Source organism: Melospiza melodia, chromosome 21 (genome assembly GCF_035770615.1).
Source record: "Melospiza melodia melodia isolate bMelMel2 chromosome 21, bMelMel2.pri, whole genome shotgun sequence".
NCBI classification, from domain to species: Eukaryota; Metazoa; Chordata; class Aves; order Passeriformes; family Passerellidae; genus Melospiza; species Melospiza melodia.
Window position 1 is genome coordinate 8,642,130 of NC_086214.1, and position 21,905 is coordinate 8,664,034.

General features: G+C 45.4%; 1 protein-coding gene across 4 annotated transcripts in view; it reads right to left on the reverse strand.

Annotated features, from left to right (window-relative positions):
• The window catches only part of AP2B1 (adaptor related protein complex 2 subunit beta 1), an 82,276-nt gene that overhangs the window by 43,101 nt on the left and 17,270 nt on the right, over positions 1 to 21,905 (reverse strand). For all 4 annotated transcript variants that reach the window (XM_063174101.1, XM_063174098.1, XM_063174099.1 and 1 more), the window contains exons 6-13: positions 15,583 to 15,773; positions 13,477 to 13,698; positions 12,344 to 12,464; positions 10,203 to 10,298; positions 5,334 to 5,449; positions 3,740 to 3,905; positions 3,222 to 3,320; positions 185 to 444 (exon numbers count right to left, since the gene is read on the reverse strand). In XM_063174101.1, the coding sequence (XP_063030171.1) occupies positions 185 to 444; positions 3,222 to 3,320; positions 3,740 to 3,905; positions 5,334 to 5,449; positions 10,203 to 10,298; positions 12,344 to 12,464; positions 13,477 to 13,698; positions 15,583 to 15,773 (1,271 nt within the window). The remainder of the gene's footprint in view (positions 1 to 184; positions 445 to 3,221; positions 3,321 to 3,739; positions 3,906 to 5,333; positions 5,450 to 10,202; positions 10,299 to 12,343; positions 12,465 to 13,476; positions 13,699 to 15,582; positions 15,774 to 21,905) is intronic.

The window sequence follows — 21,905 nt, forward strand, 5'->3', positions numbered from 1 at the left end:
TCAACATAAGACTCCTGTGAACAGCATCACACAGGATTCCATTCTGCAATGAAACAGCCCCTTGAACGACCTGCAAACTATCAACAAAACCCCTCTAGGATCTTCTAAAAGATCTTGGCATCTTTTGGAGTGTTTGCTAGAAAGAAACCACCCAACCCATGATCCCCAGGCTGCCAGAGCTCACCTGCCATGGTGGATGGGCAGGTGCTTGCGGTGGATGCCGTGGCTGCCCTCCACGAAAGCGTTGGGTGGCTTGTGGTACACAGAAGCCAGAGACCCAATGTGGCAGATCAGCTCATCCAGCAGGGTTGGCTCAATGAGATCAGTCTCCTCAGAAATCAGGGGCTTTTCTGAGAGCACCACTTCCTTGGCAGTGACTGGATCCGTGGAAAGGAGGCGCCAGTAGATGTAGCCGCGATCCCGCAGGTCGGGGTTGTCAGAATCCTGAGACAGAGCAATGCATCACTCACAGGTCTCAAATCAACTCATGCCTGTAATCACTTCATTCTTCTGGATTAAAAATCCCCAACCAGCCAGCAGCCACAGCCACCAATTTCAACATGATGTTACAAACTGCTTGTTGAGATGAACATCTTAAAATTAAAAACAAGAACCAAAGCATTGATGCCTGGCTTCCTGCTCAGCTGGTCAGGGAGGAGAAATTTACACAAAATTTACAGGATTTACACCCCACAATTGCCCCAAACCACAGAGCTGCCAACTCCTTCCAAACTTTCCTGCCACTAAGTATTAGGAGAAATCCACAGAAAAGAGTGACAATGACAATGACTAAGAGCAGACACTCAACAATGCATAATGATCCAAGATTCCTGGAAACATGACTTACCCAAGGCACTGCTGGACAAAAAAGATGCTGCAGAACCACATCTTAATAAGCCATATTCTTTATAGCAAAAGAGATCTTAATTTATCCTGCCTTTTAGTTATCTAATGAAGTATGGAGAGATGCTAATGATACACACTTAGGGTACTTCATCAGTTCTCCAGCTGTCAATAATACCCTTGTTTTATTGCAGATACTTTTGCCTCTGCATGAAGTGCTAATTATTTCTCTCCTCTTTGAGCAGCTCTGCCCAGAGCAGCAAAGTGAGTGGGGATGGTTTGCTGATCATGTTCTAGGGAGAGGGAGGTGCTGTGGTTTTATGTTGTAGTGAACTGTTCATGGAAACAAGAGCTCAGGTTTTTAATCTTCATTTCAGCAGAAATGTTAGAGGTTTTTTCCCCTGATAAAATTCCAGCAAAATATTGTACACCTCACTAGTCTTTCCTCGGCATTTCTTTTTCTCTTCTGTGCTCTCACTGCTGCCCTGTTAGAATCTGCATCTGCCATCTGCCTCAAGACATTCTCAAACCTCTTCTTGGAATGAGACTGAGCTCAGCTCATTTTGTAAGGACCTAAATTAATCTCTCTGTTGTCTCACACATTATCTCTGCAGAGCTGGTTGTGTTTGATGGGAGAATTGTGGACTCTTTACACTTTAACAATCCCTCCCAGACTGTGCACTCAGGATCAGGCAGGGTTTCTGCAAGGGCACACATGAAAGGCTACACTCTCCTACTTGCAGGCACCTACAGAGTCAAGGCTGACTGTTTCTTCTCACAGCCAAAAAAACACATTGGAAACTGGTAAACCTACTGCAAAAAGAGGCTTAAATCTCTCAAAATTCCCCCCTTTCCAGGGTCTGCATGCACACCTGTGGAGCGACACAATGAACCCTGGCTAGCTCAGCTCCCCACCCATGCATCAGCAATGGGGATGCAGAGGTCTGAGACCTCAATTCCTGTGTTTCTGCCAGCCCCAGCTGCTCCACTGCTATTTTTACCAGAGCTGGCTCCTGCTACAGTCACACCTGCAGTCTGCTGTGCAGACAAGCCCTGAGACACTCAAAGTGCAACAATACCTAAGCTGGGGAAAGAAACACACATGTAATTACTCTCCCACTCAAGTGAAAAACACCACCTCTACCTAGAAATCAGACCTTGAAGCATAAGGTTTTTCAATGTTTCACAGCCAGTTATCCTACATTGACTTATTATTCATAAAAAATACAAAAAGCCAGACTGAATCAACATTGGTGACAAACAGAGAAACAAACCCAGACGCCTGTTAGATTCTGAGGGTGCCATTAAATGTTCTGTGAGTCAGCACAGTGGGTTTTAGCACTTAGTACCTTTCTTCTGTTGGCTCAGGAAAATGCTACAGCCTGCCCTTGGCCCACTCCTCTCTGAAGAGCAGCTCAGATCCTGCCTAACAGCAGGTTTTGAAGCAAGAAAATCAGGTCATGGGTTTGTTGCTGCTGACCAATGCAACTCCCCAAAGGAATGAATAAAAGTTTTAAGTGCAGCAAATCCACAGCAATGATTTCTTGCAGCAAAGAGGATCAAAAAGGGCAGCTGATGATTGACTCCAGGTTTTCTGCTCAGAAACAATCACAGCCCATTCAGCTGGCAGACTATTTTTATCACTTGACACAGCAGGTCTGGAGAGGAGCTGGTTTTTTTGGGCACTTTATCCCAATCATTGCAGCCAAGGAGTGCAGGAAGATCAGCTGAGCTCTTACCCACCCCTGGCACCAGGACATCACCTCTGTCCTCTGGAACTACAGCAGTTGTGTCTGCCAGCTCAAGCCCAGCCTTGCCTGCAGTGATCTGAGCTCATAACTCAGCATCTCATGCATAATGAATCCATGATCTTAACCCACTGCTACAGCCTCCAGCAAAGCTGCCACATTGGCTGACAGCATCCAAGTACAAAGGCAAAAACCCCAAAAATCAGTTCTTTCTTTTTCATAGCACTGCTTAAAGTTTGCTGTTCTCAGAACAAAGTCTTTGCCAGGCTGTCTGCCTCTGTTATAGCTCCAGATGTTTCACTGCAAGCCACCTTCAAGGAGAAAGAATTTTGGTTTCTTGATAATTCTACACTGTCCCTGACTTTCCATTTAGTGAGAGAATGGGGAAGGAATTCAGATAAAGCAACAGCTAAGAAGGAGAAAGCAGATTCCAGATGGTAACAGGCACAGAGCAGCTTTCAAATAGTGTCTCTTTGGGAGAGAAGGGAACACCCTTGAATCTGATCTAGAGGTTGAATATTTCTTGGGGGGATTTCTTGCAAAGCTGCCTGGCCTGGCAGCTGGGAGACATCACACAGCAGGGCAGCAGAGTGTCTGCAGGCCTCTGGGTCACTGGGTACCTTGGCTTACCTGTGTGGCCAGGCTGAGGACCTGCTGGACCAGCTCCTGTGTCTCAGAAGGCTTTTTCAAGAACAGCTTCACTATTGCAGTCAGCAGAGTGAGCTGCACCTAAGAGAGAGGGGCACAGGAGAGATTAGAAATTCCTTTACTGATATTAAACATGGCTTCAGTTTCCTCACAGCATGACACTGCTCTGTGCCAGTGAAACCCAGTATAATGAGATTCAAACCCTTGCCTGTTGCAAAACACTTTCACAGAGAAGTCCCTGAGCAGCAGGCTGAGGTTTGTGTCATACCCCCAGTACAGCCATCCCCCCAAGAAAAATGCAACCTCTGGAACCCCCTCTTGTGCTTCCAAGATGGGAATTTTTGGAGACACAAACAACAAAGCAAAACTGCAGATTCCCAGGAGTTTTAGTATAGCCCAATATTGAAGCTTTTATTGACAGGTATTGTCTGCCCACTGCAATAACATTTACTGTCCATCCCATAAACACACTGCAGATAAAATGCACACTGCAACTTTACCTGAGTGCTTTCATCATGGAAACCCTCCAGGAAACTCTCCAGGAGCTCATCTGCATTGTCAATTCTTTCAGCATATTCACCCACGATCCAGATCATGGCAGCTCTGGCATCTGGCTCATCCAGGGAATCCAGGTTCTCACACAGAGTGGCAATGATGCTCTCATACCTGGTTTGTCACAGTACAGGTGGATTACTGGGGTGAACTGGACTTGTTTCACTCCATTTCTGCCCACACCATTCTGCAGAGAATCCTGCACTGAAGTCATGCCTTGTGTTTCTACACAACAAGCAGCATTTTCATTCATCTTTTTTTTTCCCTCCAAAGATCTCACAGGATCTCTGCAGTTTAATCCATCAGCAAGACCACCCAGATGTGGAGTTCAAGATAAAGCTGCCTTCTGTTCTGTTTGCTAATGGGAATATTTGATCCAACAGTTCAAACCATGAGTCTGAATCAGATCCTGCAGCCTTGCTGGAGGCTCCAGCCTGGCAGCTCTAAACTGGGTATTGCATCCCCCCAAGGCTTTATTGTAAACCAGATAATATCCCACATTAATTTAGCTTCCCCTATTCCCATGTCTGGGTATCCCCACAAGCAGGGAATTTCTGAGGCTGACAGCAGAAATTGTCAGGGAAACCTGCAGATGTCCCATATTATTTTTTAGGTGATCATGAAGTCTCTGCTGAAAAAGCATTGCTGCAGTTCTGTGGCTGAGGAGACAAAATCTCTCTGCAGAACCAAGGGAAGCTGAGTTCTGCCCAAGCCAGAGGGAACACTTAGTGGGAAAAGCCAGAAATAAAGCCACAGCTTTATTCAGCACCACCTGACTGGATCCGGGACCACGGGAGCCATGAACTTTGACAGCCCTGTGAGGACATGTCACAGACATCTTTTCATTAAAATCTTTTCTTTAGGATTTTTTCCTTTTCTGAGAAGCTGTGGCCTCAGCAACAAAATGTAAACAATGATTATTGCTGCTGTGGAATGCATCAGGTGGATCCGTGATTGGTCTTGGGTGGATGTTTGGATTTACTGACCACTCACAGCAGGGCTGGGTCTCACTCTCTGCTGAGACACAGACCTTTGTTATTCATTCTTTTCTATTCTTAGCTTAGCTAGCCTTCTGAGAACTTTTCTTTCTATTCTTTTTAGTATAGTCATAATGCAATATATATCATAAAATAATAAATCAAGCCTTCTGAACATGAGGTCAACATTCTCGTCTCTCTCTTCATCCTGCAACCCTCGTGACCACTGTGACAAGGACACTTGTACACTTCATGGATTTCTAGAGGAGATTAAAACCAGGACACCCTGATGCTGTAAACCTGGCCAAATTTTCCTTCTGCCATTCCCTGCAAGAGCTTTACTGGCTTTTGATCCAGCCTTCAATACGGAGTGGTGGGGAAGGAAAACCTTTCAATTCCAACTAACAACAAGCCAGGCTGACACCTCACCTAGAGCCTCCCACCAAACCAGGAGTGGGATCACTGCTTCCACCTTTGCTCCAGAGCCCTGCTGAGCTGAGAGCTGCTCTATTCTGATGATGGCAGCCAAGAGCTTCCAGAAAACCCTGAGGAAGTTTCCACCTACTTGTTGGGGTACTTGCGGAAGATGTCCCTGATGACCACGATGGCCTCCTGCACCACGTAGTTCACCTTGGTCTGGATGAGGTCCAGCAGGGTGCTCACACAGCGCTCTGCAGATTGCTGGAGACAGCAGAAAAACACAATTTAAATAGCTGAAGAAACACTCCTGCTCCCACAGCACTCACTGAGGAATGTGGTGTGTGTATAAGAAAAGGCACAGAGGACAAGAGCTGCAAACTCTGCCCAGAAATGAGCTACAGGGGAACAAAAGGTTGTTACAGTGGGGACACCAGCTGGCTCCAGCTCCTCTAGAAAGTCAGAGAAGTAATTATGCCAGCAGAAAGTTGGGTCACCACACAAGAGAGCTTGGAAACATCACCTACACTGCTCTTTGTACCACCCTGGGGCTGGTACAGGCCACTGAATGAACTCTCTGATTCCCATGCCAGGCAATCAGAGCTGGGAAAGTTCTGACAGGGACTGCAAGAAAGCTTCTAGCAAAGCCAGAAGGCAGAAAAAGCAGTGTTGTCAAAACCAGCAGCAACAGGCTCAGTATTTTTGGGGTGAGGTCACTAACAACATGTAAAATGAACAGCTAAAAATAGAAATTCAGCTGCTCCTAATGCAGCTGTCAATAAATTAGTTCAATTCACAGGCACTGCAAGATAACAAGGACTGGACACTGTCATGCTCCAGGAACCAGGAGTGGAGACAGAGGCAGATAACTCACAGAGGTCTATTCCCAAACAGCACAGTGAGACAGGACATCACAGGAGCAACTAACTCCAACTCAAATAAGGGCAGTGATTTGGTTATTAGCAGAGCACACATGAAGCCTCATTACACAGCTGGTGATTAATGTGAGAAGCAGACTGCTCCCAACACTGCCTTCAGAACACTCATAAAGGATTCAGGCTGGAGACAAACACTGTGGGGCACAAACAACAGCAATGTAGGTGGATTTTTCAATTCCAGTGAGTTAACAGCTCCCTCAACTTACAGAGCACTTAAAGGCTGGGCAGGAGGAGGAGGAGTGAAATGGCATTTTAGTCACAGGAATCAGCTCTTTGAGAATGGGCAAAAATCTCAAGGACAAACCTCAGGAATTTGGGTCAGAGACTAAAACCTTCTGGCAGCTTCCTGCCCTCCTGGGTACCTCACACAGGGCTGTCAGCACAAACAGGCTGACATGAGGATCAGCCAAGGCAGGATCAACACAAACCAGCACTTGCTCTGCCTTTGCAAACTGGCAGTAAGTCATAAAACTCTCCCCTGAAATTCACAGCAAACAGAAGAAAAATCCAATACAATTGGTGTCAGAGAGGCATCACATAAAAATGGGTGATTGCTGTAATATTCTTTTATGATACCTCTCCCTGCTTAGCTCAGCTTTATGGGTACTGTGGCACTTCAGGGGCACTGAATGGCAACCTGACCATGTCCTGCACTGATCCTTCTGCTCCAGAAGGGATTTGAGGCTGTGACCTGGAAGACACTTCCAGTTCATGGGGACTGACCATAGACCTGGCTCCACACGCTGACCTGGCTCACAGTGGGAGCCCTGCCCAAAGTCCTTGCAAGAGAGATGCTTCAGAACTTCAAATTTCACCTCTTCATCTCAGTAACTTCCATCTGATATTTTACCAAGTGACCTGATGGGGTAAATCTGTGCCACATCCATCTACACATCTTCTGAAAGATGCCTGTTCTCTAGTCCTCCTTGCACCAGTCATCCAAAGCTTCTGCTGTTCTACCCAAATTCATGTCAAGAGCACTTATAATTAATGCCTTCTCAAAAAACATCCCAGATTCTCCTCACACAGGAACTTTGTTATTTCCTGTGTCTTCTGACCCAGGAACTTGGACACTCCATAGCCAGGATGGTCGCAGACAACTTTTATAAAAAATCCTTTCCTTAGGATTTTTCCTTCTGAGAAGCTGAGAAGCCTCAGGAACAACATGTAAACAATGGTTATCTGCTGCTGTGGAATGCAGCAGGTGGATCTTTGATTGACCCATCCTGGATGTTTCTACAGCAGAATCTACAGCACCAGTCACTGCTGGCAACAAGCACTGCAGTCCTGTCAGAGCCTACAACTAACAGAGCTTTAAGAGCTGTACAATTCAAGGAAAAGCAAATTAAAGTTTAGTTTTCTTTTCTTTAGATGCTTTGAAGCATGATTTTTTTCCAGGAAAAGCACAACATCCACTCTGAAATACACAGCAATGATTTTTAGCCAAAGAGCCCCTTGGAAAGTGAGCAGTGGTGGGCACATGCCCAGAAGAGCAGTCCCTCTAACAAAATCCATCTCAGCTCACCCCATCCCTTGTAAACACACAGCTTTTTGAAGGTGGACATCCTTGGGGACAGCAGAGCTCTGCAAACTGATGAAAGGATGCCCCAACTCAAACAGCTTTCAAGTTGGAGTGAGGAAGGACAAGCAACCAATGTCAAAATTGCTTTGTTTTTCTGCAGGAACCAAATGAAAGCCCACAAGATTATTGAAGTAGCACATATCACACTCAGCCATAAGCCTCAATGATTTCTAAGAACCAGGCTGCTGGCAGAATCTCTTGGAAATGAGACAAATATCCCTGAAAGATGGCTCCTTCTGCTTCTCCTTTGCTCCAGAGGAACCCCTATCTTTACTGCATCCACTTCATTTCCTTTTCCCATGGGAGTGGTGCTTGTTTTCCTTAAAACCAAAGCATGGAATGATGGTTTCTTGTGATGCTGCCACTGGAGCAAACCAATTCACAAGGCAGACAAGTGTAGCTACACCAGAGTTTGCTGTAGATAAACCCAAGCTAACTCTGAGCTCAGCTAGCAATAATCCAGCAATATCCATGCAAAATGTTCTGATATCCCCCAAAACAATGTGACTGCTCAAGCCTGGGCAAAATCTTGTTATTCATTGTGGGTGTTGGTTCCATATCCCAAACCAGCACCAGGAGCAAAGGGAACACCACATTTGCTTTGTGGAGCACCTCTCAGCAGACACATTTATTTCTGTCTCACTCTCCTAGGAGTGACAATTAGACAAAAGATAGGATCCCTAAAGGCAGAGCTGAGGTGCTCTGTGAATCCTCATTCATCAACAGCTCCCACTGGCTGTGTCCTCTGTCAAAAATCAGATTTCTGAGCTTTGGGAACTTGGACACTGATGGCTGTGAGGATGCTCTCCCATTAGTCATAATTCACAGTGTAAACAGCCTCTAGTAAACACAGATGCACTGGGGACAGGGATTAACCTAGAGATGAGGAATAACTGTCATGAGTTGTTCCATGTATCTCTTTAAATCTGGTTCTTGTCAGAGCAGGAAACAGACCTCATCCTTAGCAGCAGCAGTGCCAAAAATCAAGGTTAAAATGGCCAATGGAGAGGCACAATTACAATTATAGGGTCACTGGGACATTATTACTAGTCCTTTGCTTATCAAATTTGACTGTTGTGGTATCAGGAATGGGGATAAATGTGGGGGATGAGGGCAGGAAAGAGTAAAAACTTCTAAAACCACCTTGATGCTGCAGGAATACACCACCCTCCCTGCAACTAGGACAGGCACAGGGCCAAATCCTAGTGAGAAAGTCCCTGCTGAGAACTAAAACAAATTCCCACCCTGCCAGCACAGCACTGCTACAAAAAGCGCTATCACCAGCTCCTTTTAAACTTCTCTGCAGCCCTTCTCCATGCTCAGGGGGGTTTCCTACAGTCACTGCTGTGGCTCCTGCCTGGATGCAGCATGGAAGGAGTGCTCTGGTATTTTGAAGTGCAGACATAAAATAGAAGCAGCAGCCCCTGCTCCATGGGGCCATGCTTCAAAGAAAGCCCCTGGCAGCGACAAACCTTTGAGAGATGAAGGAAGGAGGAGAGAGCTGCACAAAGGGGCAGTTAATTCTCCCCAGAGGACAGAAGTTGGTGTCCTCTGTGCACAGGCTTGCAGCAGTTTAGCTGAAACAAGAGAATCCTGTGCACTGACACCACACTAAGCCAGGCATGATTAGGTTATTATTTAAATCTGCTGTCAGGCAATGCTCATGGGAACACACTTGAGCAAAAGCTAAATGAGCTCAGCTGAAATTAGAGCACTTTATGTGACATTTTGCACTCAGTCATCAGTTTACTGAAAAGTACCAACGCCACAGCACAAATCTTCCCCCTCTTCACAGGATTTCTGAGCTCCTGACAGGCATTTCAGATTCACTTACAGTGAAATTAACAGACACATCACTAAAAAAATAATATTCTATTATGAGCACTTAGGTGGATGTTCCACAGGCAGAGGACATTTCAGACTTGTTTTGGAAAACTGCAGAGGTTCCTGGGAATTTGTTTGCATAAGCATTGAGGTAAAAGAGCACACTCCAAATGAAGTTTACAAGTTATAGGGATGGATTTATGTAAGTAGAGTCACTCTGTTTGTATAAATTGCATTTAAGTGCCCCAAATCTCTGCAATTCTCTGTGTTCTGTTCTTCTGAAATGGAGGGGAGGGATGACACAAAATGCTTCATAATTCTGAGTTTCTCTATACAATATCTTCTTCTTCCCGCTTCAAAAGGTCAGCTCACAGCTATTAAAGGATTTGGATGGATAATGGTCATTGTTCCACTAAAGCAAATACAGTAAAATATTCCATCAAGGGTGAATGACCTGCCTTGCTCTGCCTGCAGGATGAGAGGAGCACCCACCCTCCCACGACATCCTCACGGCTCACACCCTGCTCAGTGCTGCTCTGCCCATAACCACCATGTATCCAGGCCACTTGAGGGCCACCACTGCAATTATAGCAGCATGGAAATGAGGTGGCAAAGCCCAGCATTGCTTCTGAAGACAGGGAACCAGAGAGAAGCCCCAGGGTGAGATACTTGCCTCCACCTTGATGGCACAGCGGCCGATGGCGCGCACGGCCTTGCGCACAAAGTCCACGTCCACCTCGGTGGCGTATTCCTTCAGCTCTGCCAGGACCTGTGGGGACACCACAGCACTGTCAGCCCCTGGGGACACTCAGAGAGCAGCCCACCCTCACAGGTGACGCTGCCTGGGCACAGAGGACGAGCAGGATATCCTTTTCACAGCTACCACACACATCCAGCCACTGGTTTGGTATACTGGTGTCTAATCCAAACGGGTGCGGGTTACACTTGTGTAGGCTGCACAAAGTCAAAAAGTCCCCTGGTCTTGATTATTTTCAATCCCCCTAAAACAAGAGCTGAGGAAAAATCAGCTCTACCAAACTTAAAGGTTTCTACTCCTTCCTACACTGAAAATACAGCTGCTGCGTGCAAAGCTCCCAGCAACAACCATTTCTGTGTGCTGAGATGAACCTTTGGATCCCTGGTGAATCCAGACAGAAGATGCAGAGGAGATCTGAGGACACCCTAGAACATCTATACACAGATTAATAACGGCATGAAGATACTTCCCCTTGTAAAACTAAGATTTATTGTTTTGTCTCAGTGTTTTTGCTAATGGAAACCGATGAAGGGCTAAGCCCAGGATCTGCTGGGATCATACAGACATTTAACTAAAAAGCTTTGTCTTAAATCACTTAGCTTACAAAAAAATTATTTCAAGAAAAGACCATATGTAATTTATATTCCCTCAAAAGCTCAATTTATTTCAGTTTCTCATGCCAAACATGACATCAGGGATTTAATCGTGATGTCACAAATAGATGGTGAGGGAGAGGGCAGCAGCACAAAGCCAGACAGTCCTTTGAAAAATCTCTCATCCAAGCAAATTGCTCAGAAGAATGACAAGATAAAGAGGCCATGAAGGGCCAGACTGCAGACAGATAAATCTGCAAGGAGGAGACAGGACATCTGTGTTTTGAAGTTTTATTATTTCCTTGGATGATCTACAGTGCACAGCACTTGGAGCACCGGCCTTTAGCAGCTGATGCTTCCCAAACACTGCCCAAGGCTGGAACCATCCTGGTGCCCTGGTCCAGGATGGGCACAGGGATGGAGAATCTCCCCAAGAATCACAGGAAGATGTGGGTGGAAGCTGCTCCCAGGTCTCATTCCAGGACATATTCCTGCTAAAGCTTGTGCTGTTTTATGAATGCCTCCTCAGAAGCTGAAGAGATTCATTCATTAGTCTGCAGATCTCAGACTGCCCTCCAGACACCACTGGCTTTCATGCAAACAGCCCATATTATTGGAACATTATAAATTCAAATTGGTGTGTGGAGCCTACCAACAGTAAAGAGAAAATTCTGAATATGTTCACATAGAAACTGATTTTTAAAATATTTTCCATGCCCCCGGCACAAAAAGGGCCTGAATTACCTTGCTCAGTTCCAAAAACCATCAGGAGAGAGCTGAAGGAGCTGCTTCAAAATGTCACATGAAATGAAATTGTTCTGTGACAATTAGGATAGGACAATAATAGCACTGACCAGAGGCATTAATCATTCTGCATTAGTGTTAGGCCTCATGGCCAGGGGTGCACTTCCTCCATTAAACCAATATCAAATACAAGAAGAATCTACACTGCAAAGCGAATCTCAATTCAGTTCAGCTTCAGCTTTGTGCTATTCCCATTCTGGAAGCAAGTTAAGCAAAAGCAGGAATTTTTTTTTTAGCTCTGAAGAGTGCCTGTGCAAGCATTATAACAATTTCACTAACTTGAAATTCACACTTCAATAATGTTTGGCCTTTCTGAATGCCTCCCTTACAGGCACACCCCTCTCACTTGAAACAAGGCTCTCATTCCAACCTCAGCACTGGCAGTGACTCATTTGACAGGATCCACGAGTTCTCCTCCTGGAATTGTCATCAGTGAAACAAGATCCACCTCACGGTCACGACGCATCCATGCCACGCTATTAACATTTAAATTCTGGGGGAAACTCCACCACCAACCATTGGAGAACTCACAGAGCACTCCACCAGGCACAGTGATGCCTAACAGTGATGCTGACTCCAGAGACAGCTGCAAACACCCTCACACAAGGAGCAGGGCAGGGATTTCCCCTCCCAGAGCACAGCAGGAGTGCCCCAGCTGACCTGGGCAATGTTTGCTTGCGAGGCCAGGCGGATCATGATGTCCAGTTTCTCCAGTTTGACATAGATGGGGTCGTTGTACTTCACAAAGAACACTTTGATCTCCTGCTTCAGGATTTCAGGCCTGCAGGGAACATAATGTTGTCACTCAAGAGTGGTAAAAAATCCAAACTGTTTTAACAACAGGCATCTTTTCTTTAGAAATCTCCCCAAATATCCACTGAGAAACAGGATGGTGCCATTTTGCCCTGGTTGACCAGGGAGGCCATGGACTCCCCATCCCTGGAAATGGTCAAGACCAGGCTGGACATGGCTCTCAGTAATTTGGAATGTGAAACCTGCAGAGGAAACTGGAATTTGATGATCTTTAAGGTCCCTTCCAAGCCAAACCATTCTCTGACTCTGATTTTATGCCTAGGATGTGCAAACATGAATTCAAAGAAAGAAGTCTGGTCAAAAAGATTATTTAGATACAAAAATGCATAATTCAAGTCTTTCTACAGCCACATCTCTGCTTCCTCTATTTGAGCTGCTGAACCAACCACTACAGGCAGTGAACAACAATATTTTCAGTGAAAGAACAGCATCCTTATCTTAATGCAAAACCTACAAATTCATTTCCACTTTCACTTCAAGATGCCAGTGCACAGTAACTCTGCCCTAATATCAGCACAAAGAGCTATCCAAGCTATCTCACCTTTCCAGCAAGGATCAGCAGCAATAAAACATGAACATGGGAGCAAAGTGGTGGGAAAAAGCCCAATCCATTGTGCACCAGCATGTCACCAGCCTGGTGGCTCTGTGCTGAGCAGAGTAACACAGGCACACTGAGATCCTGCAGGTCACTGTGAACTGTTCCTGTTTGCCATTTTGATTTATAGAGGCCAATTCTGAGTGCTCATAAAGAGAAGGTGAAGAGAGGCAGGTAAAGAAATACTGCATGAAACTGGTATTCCTTCCAAGCATGCTGTAAAGGAAATCAGTTCAGGCTGCCAGAGTCATGAGAGTGTTTAACCTGGCTCTCAAGGGATCTGAGCCTGGATTAAAAGAAATTCTGTGCATGTGGCAGTATCTGGAGATCTGAGATAACCAGATGGCCTTTGACAACACAGGAATTAAACCCCCTGAGCTTTTACCTCTTCTGCACAATCAAGTTGATGTTCCTCAGGGCAACATACTGAACTTCAGGCTCTCCAGACAGCAGGGTCACCAGAGGAGGGGCAAGTTTCTTCAGCAGCATGTTGTAATAATCAGAGTCCTTGGGAAGGAGCTCCAAGAACTTCATCAGGACCTTCACTGCTGACAGCACCACTGCTGAGTTGGCGTGAGACAGCCGGGGGGTGACCCGCTCACAGATGCTGGGGACAGAGGCACAAAAAAGGGTTCAAATGGATTTCACGGTGCCAAATATTTCAAATCTGAATTTAGGAGATGGCACATTGCTTCTCAGACACTGCTTGGATTTGGTTTTGTTCACGATGAATGGGCAAAGTCCTGTTTTCCTGAATGCAGCAGGAAACAAACAGGGACTTCTCTGACAGCTTCAGGTTTCTCTCCTGCCACAGTCAGCTCAGGAACAATTCCATACTTCCTGCTTTTTCCTGGTGGTATTTTCTATTTGTGTGATCTTGTCTGTCACTTACAAACATAACTTTAACAAAAACAGCTACTGGAAAAACACTTTAGCCTCCATATAACCATTCAGAAGTGATACACGCTTCTGGCTTGCTTGGGGGGTTGCTGTCATTTCAACAGAAAAAGATTTCTGTTCCTCTGAATACACAAGAAAAGAGTGACCTAAATATCCTCCCAAATCCCACTTGCCATAATGGATCCTGTAATCAAACTGCATCCTAAACAGCCCATCCCAGAAAGAAAGGAAGTTTGGGTTCATATGGTCTTTCTTAAAGCATCTGTCAAGTTTCTTCCCACTCCCTCCTGCATGTTGCTAACCCAGAACAAACTCATTCCCATCTGTGCCTCCTGAAGTTTCCTTCCCTGCAAGATCTGCTTTCAGCCATGCTGGAAGGGAAGCAGCACAGCTCAGTGAGGAGCAGAGAAATCCAAATCAGGTTTGGGGCACCCCCAGCTGCCTCTGCCCAAGGTCACCTGCATGTCCCAGCTGTTTCCTCTCTCTGTGCCTCAGTTTCCCCATGCACAGGGGAGTGATATTTTGCTGGAAAGGAGGGTGGCTCTCCCAGTGCTGTCTGACTCCAGGAAATCAACTCCACACAAAGGAGCAAAAGGATAAATCACTCTTCAGAGGAACTGGGACATGTTCACAGGTGCTCAGAGCACTGGTTCCTCTGACAGAGCTGGGATAACACCAAGCTCACACCCTGGAGAGCTCTGCAGGTTTCTAGCACTCATTAAGAGCTGATTCTGGCACAGAAACAGAACACAAAGGGGAAAAAAAAACCCAGCAAGACTACTGGGAGGCTTCTTAGAAACAGTGCATCAAAAAAAAGAGTCAATGAAGAAACCCATCAAATTCCAACTGGTCTGGCCAGGATTTTGTACGTGGGCTTGTGATCCTTCCTCCCCCTCCATCCCCACATCAGCTGCATTAAATACATCATCTCAGAGTCTCCCTGTTCCAAGTTACTTTTCTGGCTGAATCCTTGTTTTCTTGGGAACACAATCTGGCTTTTTGTGATTCTGGAGACAGATGAGGGAGAGGCTTGAAGTGCACAAACTAACAGCCCACTACCCAAACTCTAAAGTCTTTCTATTTAGGTTTAGTCAGTGCAGTTAAAGGTAAAAGCACAAAGGTGAATTTGGAACAATAAGGAAGATAATTTCTTACCTTTATTTTCACTTTATCATATCACAGACTAGTTTTCAGTTGGAAAATATTCCAGAGCTGCAGTACTTTGGAAACTCACAAACATGTAAAGGTCTGTTGCCTCTCAAAGCAGCAAAACCAAATAGGAAAGCTCTGCTTTAAGGCAGAAAATCCTCCAAACAGTGCTTCCACTGTTACAGGTTTGGTCTTGGGCTGATCCCTTCTTAGTAGTGCCAGTCCCCACAAGAACCAGCCTTTTAAACAGAAAATAATATACAAAAAGATAAACAGAGAAAATGACTCTGCAGAAGGAAGGAGCAGGTTTCCAGCATCAGCCCAGCTAGCAAAAGTAGTTTTGCTTTTAAATCTAGTTTATCAGGTCTTATTTGTGCTGCCACAGTGCCCTGTTACCTTTCAGAGCTGTACCACCCCCAGCAGCCCCCAAAAGCCACCGCACCTCTGAGCTTCCCGGTCATCCTTGGGGTTGTAGTTGGACAGGCAGTCCAGGATGAAGATCTGCCCCCACTCTGTGCACTCATTTAAGGCAGTCAGCAGCTTGTTGATGTTCTGAGGGTTCAGATCCAGCAGGTTGCTGTTGGGGTGGGACTCACTGATCTCTGACAGGGCGGCCACGGCGTTCGCCACCACCTGCGGGGAGAAGAGCTCCTTGTTAGCAGAGCAGGAGGGGCTGGGCAGGATTGAGACAGGGTTGGGGACACACAGGGGACAAACTGGAGCTCCATCAGCTGCCACAGCAGCTAGCTGAGCCTTCTGGGATGCAGCACAACCTGCAGAGCCCAAAGCTCCACTGGGAGCAACAGGAACCCAGGACAAGGACATCACGAGAGACTTTGTGGCACCCACAGGGAACAGCAGCACCCCGCAGGCTCCACACCCTCCCCCAGCTCCAGGGGATGCTCAGCTTTGCAGTCAGGGTGCCCAAACCTCCAGCTGCCCTATTTATTCAGGAATGTGTGCCTCTTGCCCATTTTCTCCATGGCACATGGCTTAGCAGTGATCCAGAAATGAGCTGGCAGGTGCTTGGCAGCCTCCGGCTCTGCAGCAGCACTGGCAGGTCACACAGTTTGAGAGCAAACAAACCATTTCTCTAAAATGGGCAACTCCTGCTAAATTTTTAATAAGCCATATTTCAATTTTCAGTCCCCAGAACATCCTTTTGCTTTATGGAGCCATGGTAAAGCAATCACTCCAGCACAACTCATCCCTGAAAATATTCCTGCTGAATTTAGGACTGTATAAGGTCTTCTCTTGTCTAAGCACAGATGAAATGAAGCACAGAGAGGAGGTCCAGGGTCCAGATTGACACAAACAGAAGTGGGAGTGCAGCATAAATTCCACACTAATGGAATTTCTAATTTTTAATTTCTAATTCCATACTCAAATTCAACAGACTCCATGGGAAGGTTTGTTTTTAATAGAACTGCAGAATATAGAGACAAAATAGAAAATTTGCAGATGAGACTAAAATCTTATTTGTTTAACTAACATGAAAAGGGATTTAAGATGAGTTTGACACAGAAAACTGAAATCCCCCATGAAAAGGTAATTTCAGGACATTTTACAATGTACATCATGTCCAGCCCAACTCCCAGCAAATATCTGCTCCAATGAAGATTTATGGTGTTATTTTCTATGAGATTAAGGCAAAGAAACATCTTATCTAAAATCATCTGATTGCCTGGATGGCTAAAGATGCTTTTGATGCAGTACAATGAAAACAAGAACAGCACAACCAGAACTTTCCCTGCTTTGTTCCCATCCCTGCTTGCCATTAAACCAATATATTCCAACGTCATTGCACAGGCATAGTAATGTTGATTGTTCTGCATTTCACACCTAGAGGTCAGAGATAGGATTCTGATCCAAGATTTTATGAATTTCATTAGTTGAATGAGCCTTCTGTCACCAAAATCATTAGCAATCAGTGCTGCTGTCTTCTTGTACTGTTTTAACAAGGAACTTATTAAGATAGGCTGCTTATCCTCCTCATTATTTAATTTGCCTAATTCCTGAATGGTTAATGTGACACAGCATAAAACTGAAGTAAAAAATTTTTATTATCATTGTATTTTTGAAGTTACCAGTGAAGACAAACGACAAAAAACACTTGAAAGTTGAAAACCCTTATGAAAAAGTACTTATAAAATGACAGTATTTTGGAGAAAAAATTTTGAATTGACAGAAAAATTTACATAGCCAAAGCATCAGAGAAAGGGACCTGTCAGTCAGAGAGGGACAGGAGCTCTGGCAACTGCACTCACACTGCCAGGCAGTAATTAATAAATTAGTAACTAATAGAGAATTTTAGAATAGAACTGAGACTGGAGAAGAACTCCAAAATAATTTAATTCTACCATTAACCCAGCACTGCCAAGGCCACCACTGAATCATGTCCCTAGGTGCCATATTTAGATGTTTTTGGGCACTTCCAGGATATCCTAAACCCTGTGCTTCTATTTCCTTCCTTGCTCCATGGAGTCTCTCCCTGTGTTTGCCATGGATGCACAGAAATGCTGCTCCCATGGGTGAAGAGCAGCAGCTCCAACCCAGAGACCAAACTGTGAATGAGATTTTGCTCTCAGCATCTTTTTGGGTCCCTGTCAGCAAAAAATGCAAGTGTCCAGCTCAGAGCTGAGGATGGGACAGCAGGTGACAATCCACTCATAACTCCATTGAAAGCATCCACGAGGAAGTGGCAAAAGGCCAGATGGACTTGGGGACATGGGCTGTGGTCTCCTTGAGTGTCAGAAAAAGGACTGGGAGGGGTTCTGGTGGCAGCTCAGTCCTGCCAGAGGAGCTGGGATCTACAATCTACAGCCCACAATTAAAGCTGGTCCTCACCTCCCACCTCAGCACCAGTGACAAGGAGATAATTGAAGTAAAGGGGATAAGGGAAAGGGTGGGGAAAAAAATGCAAACTTTAAACAATATTTATTAAAAAAAGGACTTGCTGGCTATTTGCACTGAACATATTGATGTGTTCTGGTGTTGTGCTATGCCAACAACAACAATCAGCATCTTCAAGGCTTTTCACACAGCCCCAGCAGAGCTGAAAGGCAAACAGCTCTCAGGAAGCAGCCCAACACAAACACTGGCTGCAGCACACAGCCTCACCTCTTCCCTGGCACTGCCACTGCCTCAGGCAGCCACAGGAACACAGGGCACAGTTCCAGCACACAGCTCCTGCTCTGCCAGCTGCTCCCACCGAGTCAGAGCTCAGGTCAAGGACTGAAGCATCCCCCACTAACAGTTCTCACCCAGGTATGGCAAAAAGTCCACAAAGAACCAAGAACTCAATACCAATTCTGGTGCTGCATCACCTGCTAATCCACTGGGTGCTTTGGCACTCATGGAAGTGCCACTGGAAATATTTTAAAAGATGTTTTTTGGCCAAAAATTAAAAAAAAAAAATCTGCAACATCAAAGCTGAACCTTAAGTCTTCAGCTGGGTTAACACTTCTTCCTTAACACAGCAGTACAAAACCAGGAAGCCCAACTACATTAAACAGCAAGAACAAAGTGATCAGTTACAAGAAGTAATTTTCTCTTTAAAATAAAAAACTGTAGAATTGCTGAGGGACATAAAAGTAAGATAAAGCTTTACAAATGGCATAGGACCAAGGAACTAGACAAGTTTCACAGGCTGACTGCAAAAACCCCTGAGTTTCTTTAGCAAAGTATTCTTTGCTTTTCAAAACATGCCCCATGTTTATTTCGATGAGAAACCAACCACTTGTATACTTTATCCCATAGACTGGAAGAAGCAGACTTAAAGTACATAAAACTAACAGCTGGTGTAGTCTTGAGTTCTCAAAAATAATAAAAAACCCAGAAGTCAACAGTAGCCACAGAAATGTGAGCATAAACAGCTAATGAACAGAAAAAGCTTTTAAAATTCCAAGTTAACTCCACTGGAAAATGCCTCAATTGACTCGCAATTAGGAATACCAACTTTAAGCTAAGAGCTACCAAATGATGATCTGCCTAAAAATCCCCCAGAAAATAAAAATGCAGAGCAGATTGAAGAATTAATAATAATTAATAACAATAACAGGTCCCTGGCTTGCTGATGTAAATCAGTTTACCCTGGGTACACAATGACATTATTCAAATGCAGCCACAGCAACATCCCTTTGGAGCATGGGATGAGCTGAATGACAATAAACCTCCTTTTGGCTGGGGGAATTTTGTCAAATTTGGAGGAATTTATTGAAGGAAATTGATTGGCATTTATTGACAATTTTGGAGGAATTTATTGGAGAAAATTTATTGAAAAATTTGGAGGAATTTATTGGAATTACCCAACGCATTTAGGTTCTTGGAGAAGCGTGATTGGGATGAGGATAACCAAAATCTCCCAGGCTCTTATTAAAAACTAAAAATAAAAATAAAAAAAGAAACCAAGCCAAAACCTCTACACTTAAATCCACATCACAGCTTTAAGAAGAACCCAACAATTTTAAATCCACCTCCAGACAAACTCCCTCTGCAGCCAGGCAGACCAGAGCCGACCTCCGGGGAAGCTGCAGAGGTAGGAGCACTGTGATTTCCAAGTGATTCCTTCTGGCAGCTCAAACCTTCAGCTCACAGCAAATGGTACCAAACAGCACCAGGGAGGGAAGGGGGTGGCTGAAAACCTGCATGTCTGCCTGGCAGCCCACACAGCAAAGCCTTGCAGGGGCTGGGGGGACAGGAGGGAAGCTCGGCACATCCACAACGCCAACCAGTCAAAGCAATCAGATTATTTCCCCAGCATCCCAAGCTAATTGGAAATTAAACCAAGTGTGTAATGGAGCTAATGAAATACAATGTTCTGCTGCTTGAAACAGGAACCTCTGGCTTGCCATGCTGCTAAAGTGAAGCAGGAATGAAGAAAAAGAGGAAAAATGAAGGGGCTCAGAGATGGCTGAGGGAAGGCAGCGCTCCCTCCACAGCTGGAGGCTCCTGCCCTCAAGGGAGCCAGGCTGCAGGAGAGGATTCTGAGGTGCTGCCATTTCAGAGAGCACTCTGAGCTGGCAGGGTGCATCTGTGCCATCAAGCACAGGCTCCCAGCTGGGAGATGCAGAGCAGCCATGGATGGGTGTCTCACAGGGCCACTCATTTTTATGAGCATGCTGCGTGCCCAGAATGTCCCTACCAGGTGCTCTCCAGAGAACAAGACCCCTCATCCTGTTCACATCATCACTTTCATCTCCAAGCCCTCCTTACTTTGCTTCCCTAGGAACAGGAACCATTCCCTAGCCCAGGAACCATTAATATTTCTTACTTTACAAAAGTAATTCTTCCCTGTGAGGGTGGTGAAACCCTGAGGTTGCCCAGAGAAGCTGTGGCTGCCCCATCCCTGGAAGTGCTGAATGGGGCTTGGAGCAACATGGGACAGTGAAAGGTGTCCCTGACCATGGCAGGGGATGGAACAAATTGAGCATTAAGGTCCCTCCCAAACCAAACCCTTCTGTGATTCAATAATTCTATGAAATAGCTCAACCCTGCAAGTCAGAGAGCCCTCATGAGCCTCTCACACTGTCAATGCTTGCTTATATGTACAGATATAAATTAAAGCTCTGGGAGACTCACACATTCCCAGCTCCTGATCACATCCCAAAAACTGCCTGGGTGGGGAAGACCTCCTGGCTTGCTTTTTGCAAGTGGGCTGAATTTTTATGCAATGCAAGTTAAGTGTTATACTTCCCACGGTGTGCTTGCCCTAACTGGGTTGGGGTTTTTTTTTCTGCACTTCCCAGCAGAAAAATGGCACTTTGTGGCAGACTGGAACATCACTCCTGCTCTCATATCCTTGCGAAAATCAGGATGTGTGAGCTGTAAGACAGGAAAACAAGCTTCCCCCAGCTGTTGAAACTCTTGTGGTAGGTGGGCAAGAAGCTGCTCCATCACAAGGGGCTTCTTGGCACAGCTGAGCCCTCAGTGCAGGAAATTAAATTCCATGAGAAGACACAGAGGGTCTGCAACTCCCTGTTCTCCTTCCAGAAATCACTGTGGTGTGATCCCAGTCTGGATCAGGCACCTACCAGACACATCAGAAAGGTTTTGCTTTATTTTTTGCAATTTTCCTTGCAGAGGTTCTCGCTGGCACCATCCAGTGGCAAACGGGCTGTCTCTGATCTGAGCTGAGAAAAAAGGACCAGCTAAACACCAAATTCCTTACAGAGCCCTAAAAAGGGGGGTGCAGAGTTACAAAACATCACAACCACAACATTATCTGACAAATGGTATTTGTCAATAGCTAGAAGTGGCTGTTCCAATGGAAAATAACATGTAGGCACATGTCAACAAAATTCCCAGCAAACTGATTGATGTTAGAGATCCTGGAATGATCTGTTCAGCAAGACTAATACTTTGGAAATTAGGCACATACTGGTGGCTGTAATTGGAAGGAGACAAGTCTCTGATAGATTAATTTGTCAATTAAGCTTTATAAATGATGGATCTGTGAAGACAAACTCTGGAGCCATGGAAATTCACAAATTACCAAACTCCTCACCTCTCTGCCAGCACTGAAAACACAGGGGAAAAAAACCCACATCTTTGAGGGAAGATGCTCAAGAGCTGTATCCTTCATACCACACACCAACCAAACAAAAACCCAAGTCCCACATGCATGCCTGAAATTCCCTCAGACCTCTTTAGGATGAAAACACCTGCTCAGTGAGTGAGATTCCCCTGCAGGAGCTCATTCCAAAGCCAAAGCTGCTTTCAGCAGCACAACAAGGGGCTCAGAGTGGGAAACCAGAAGCTGTGCCA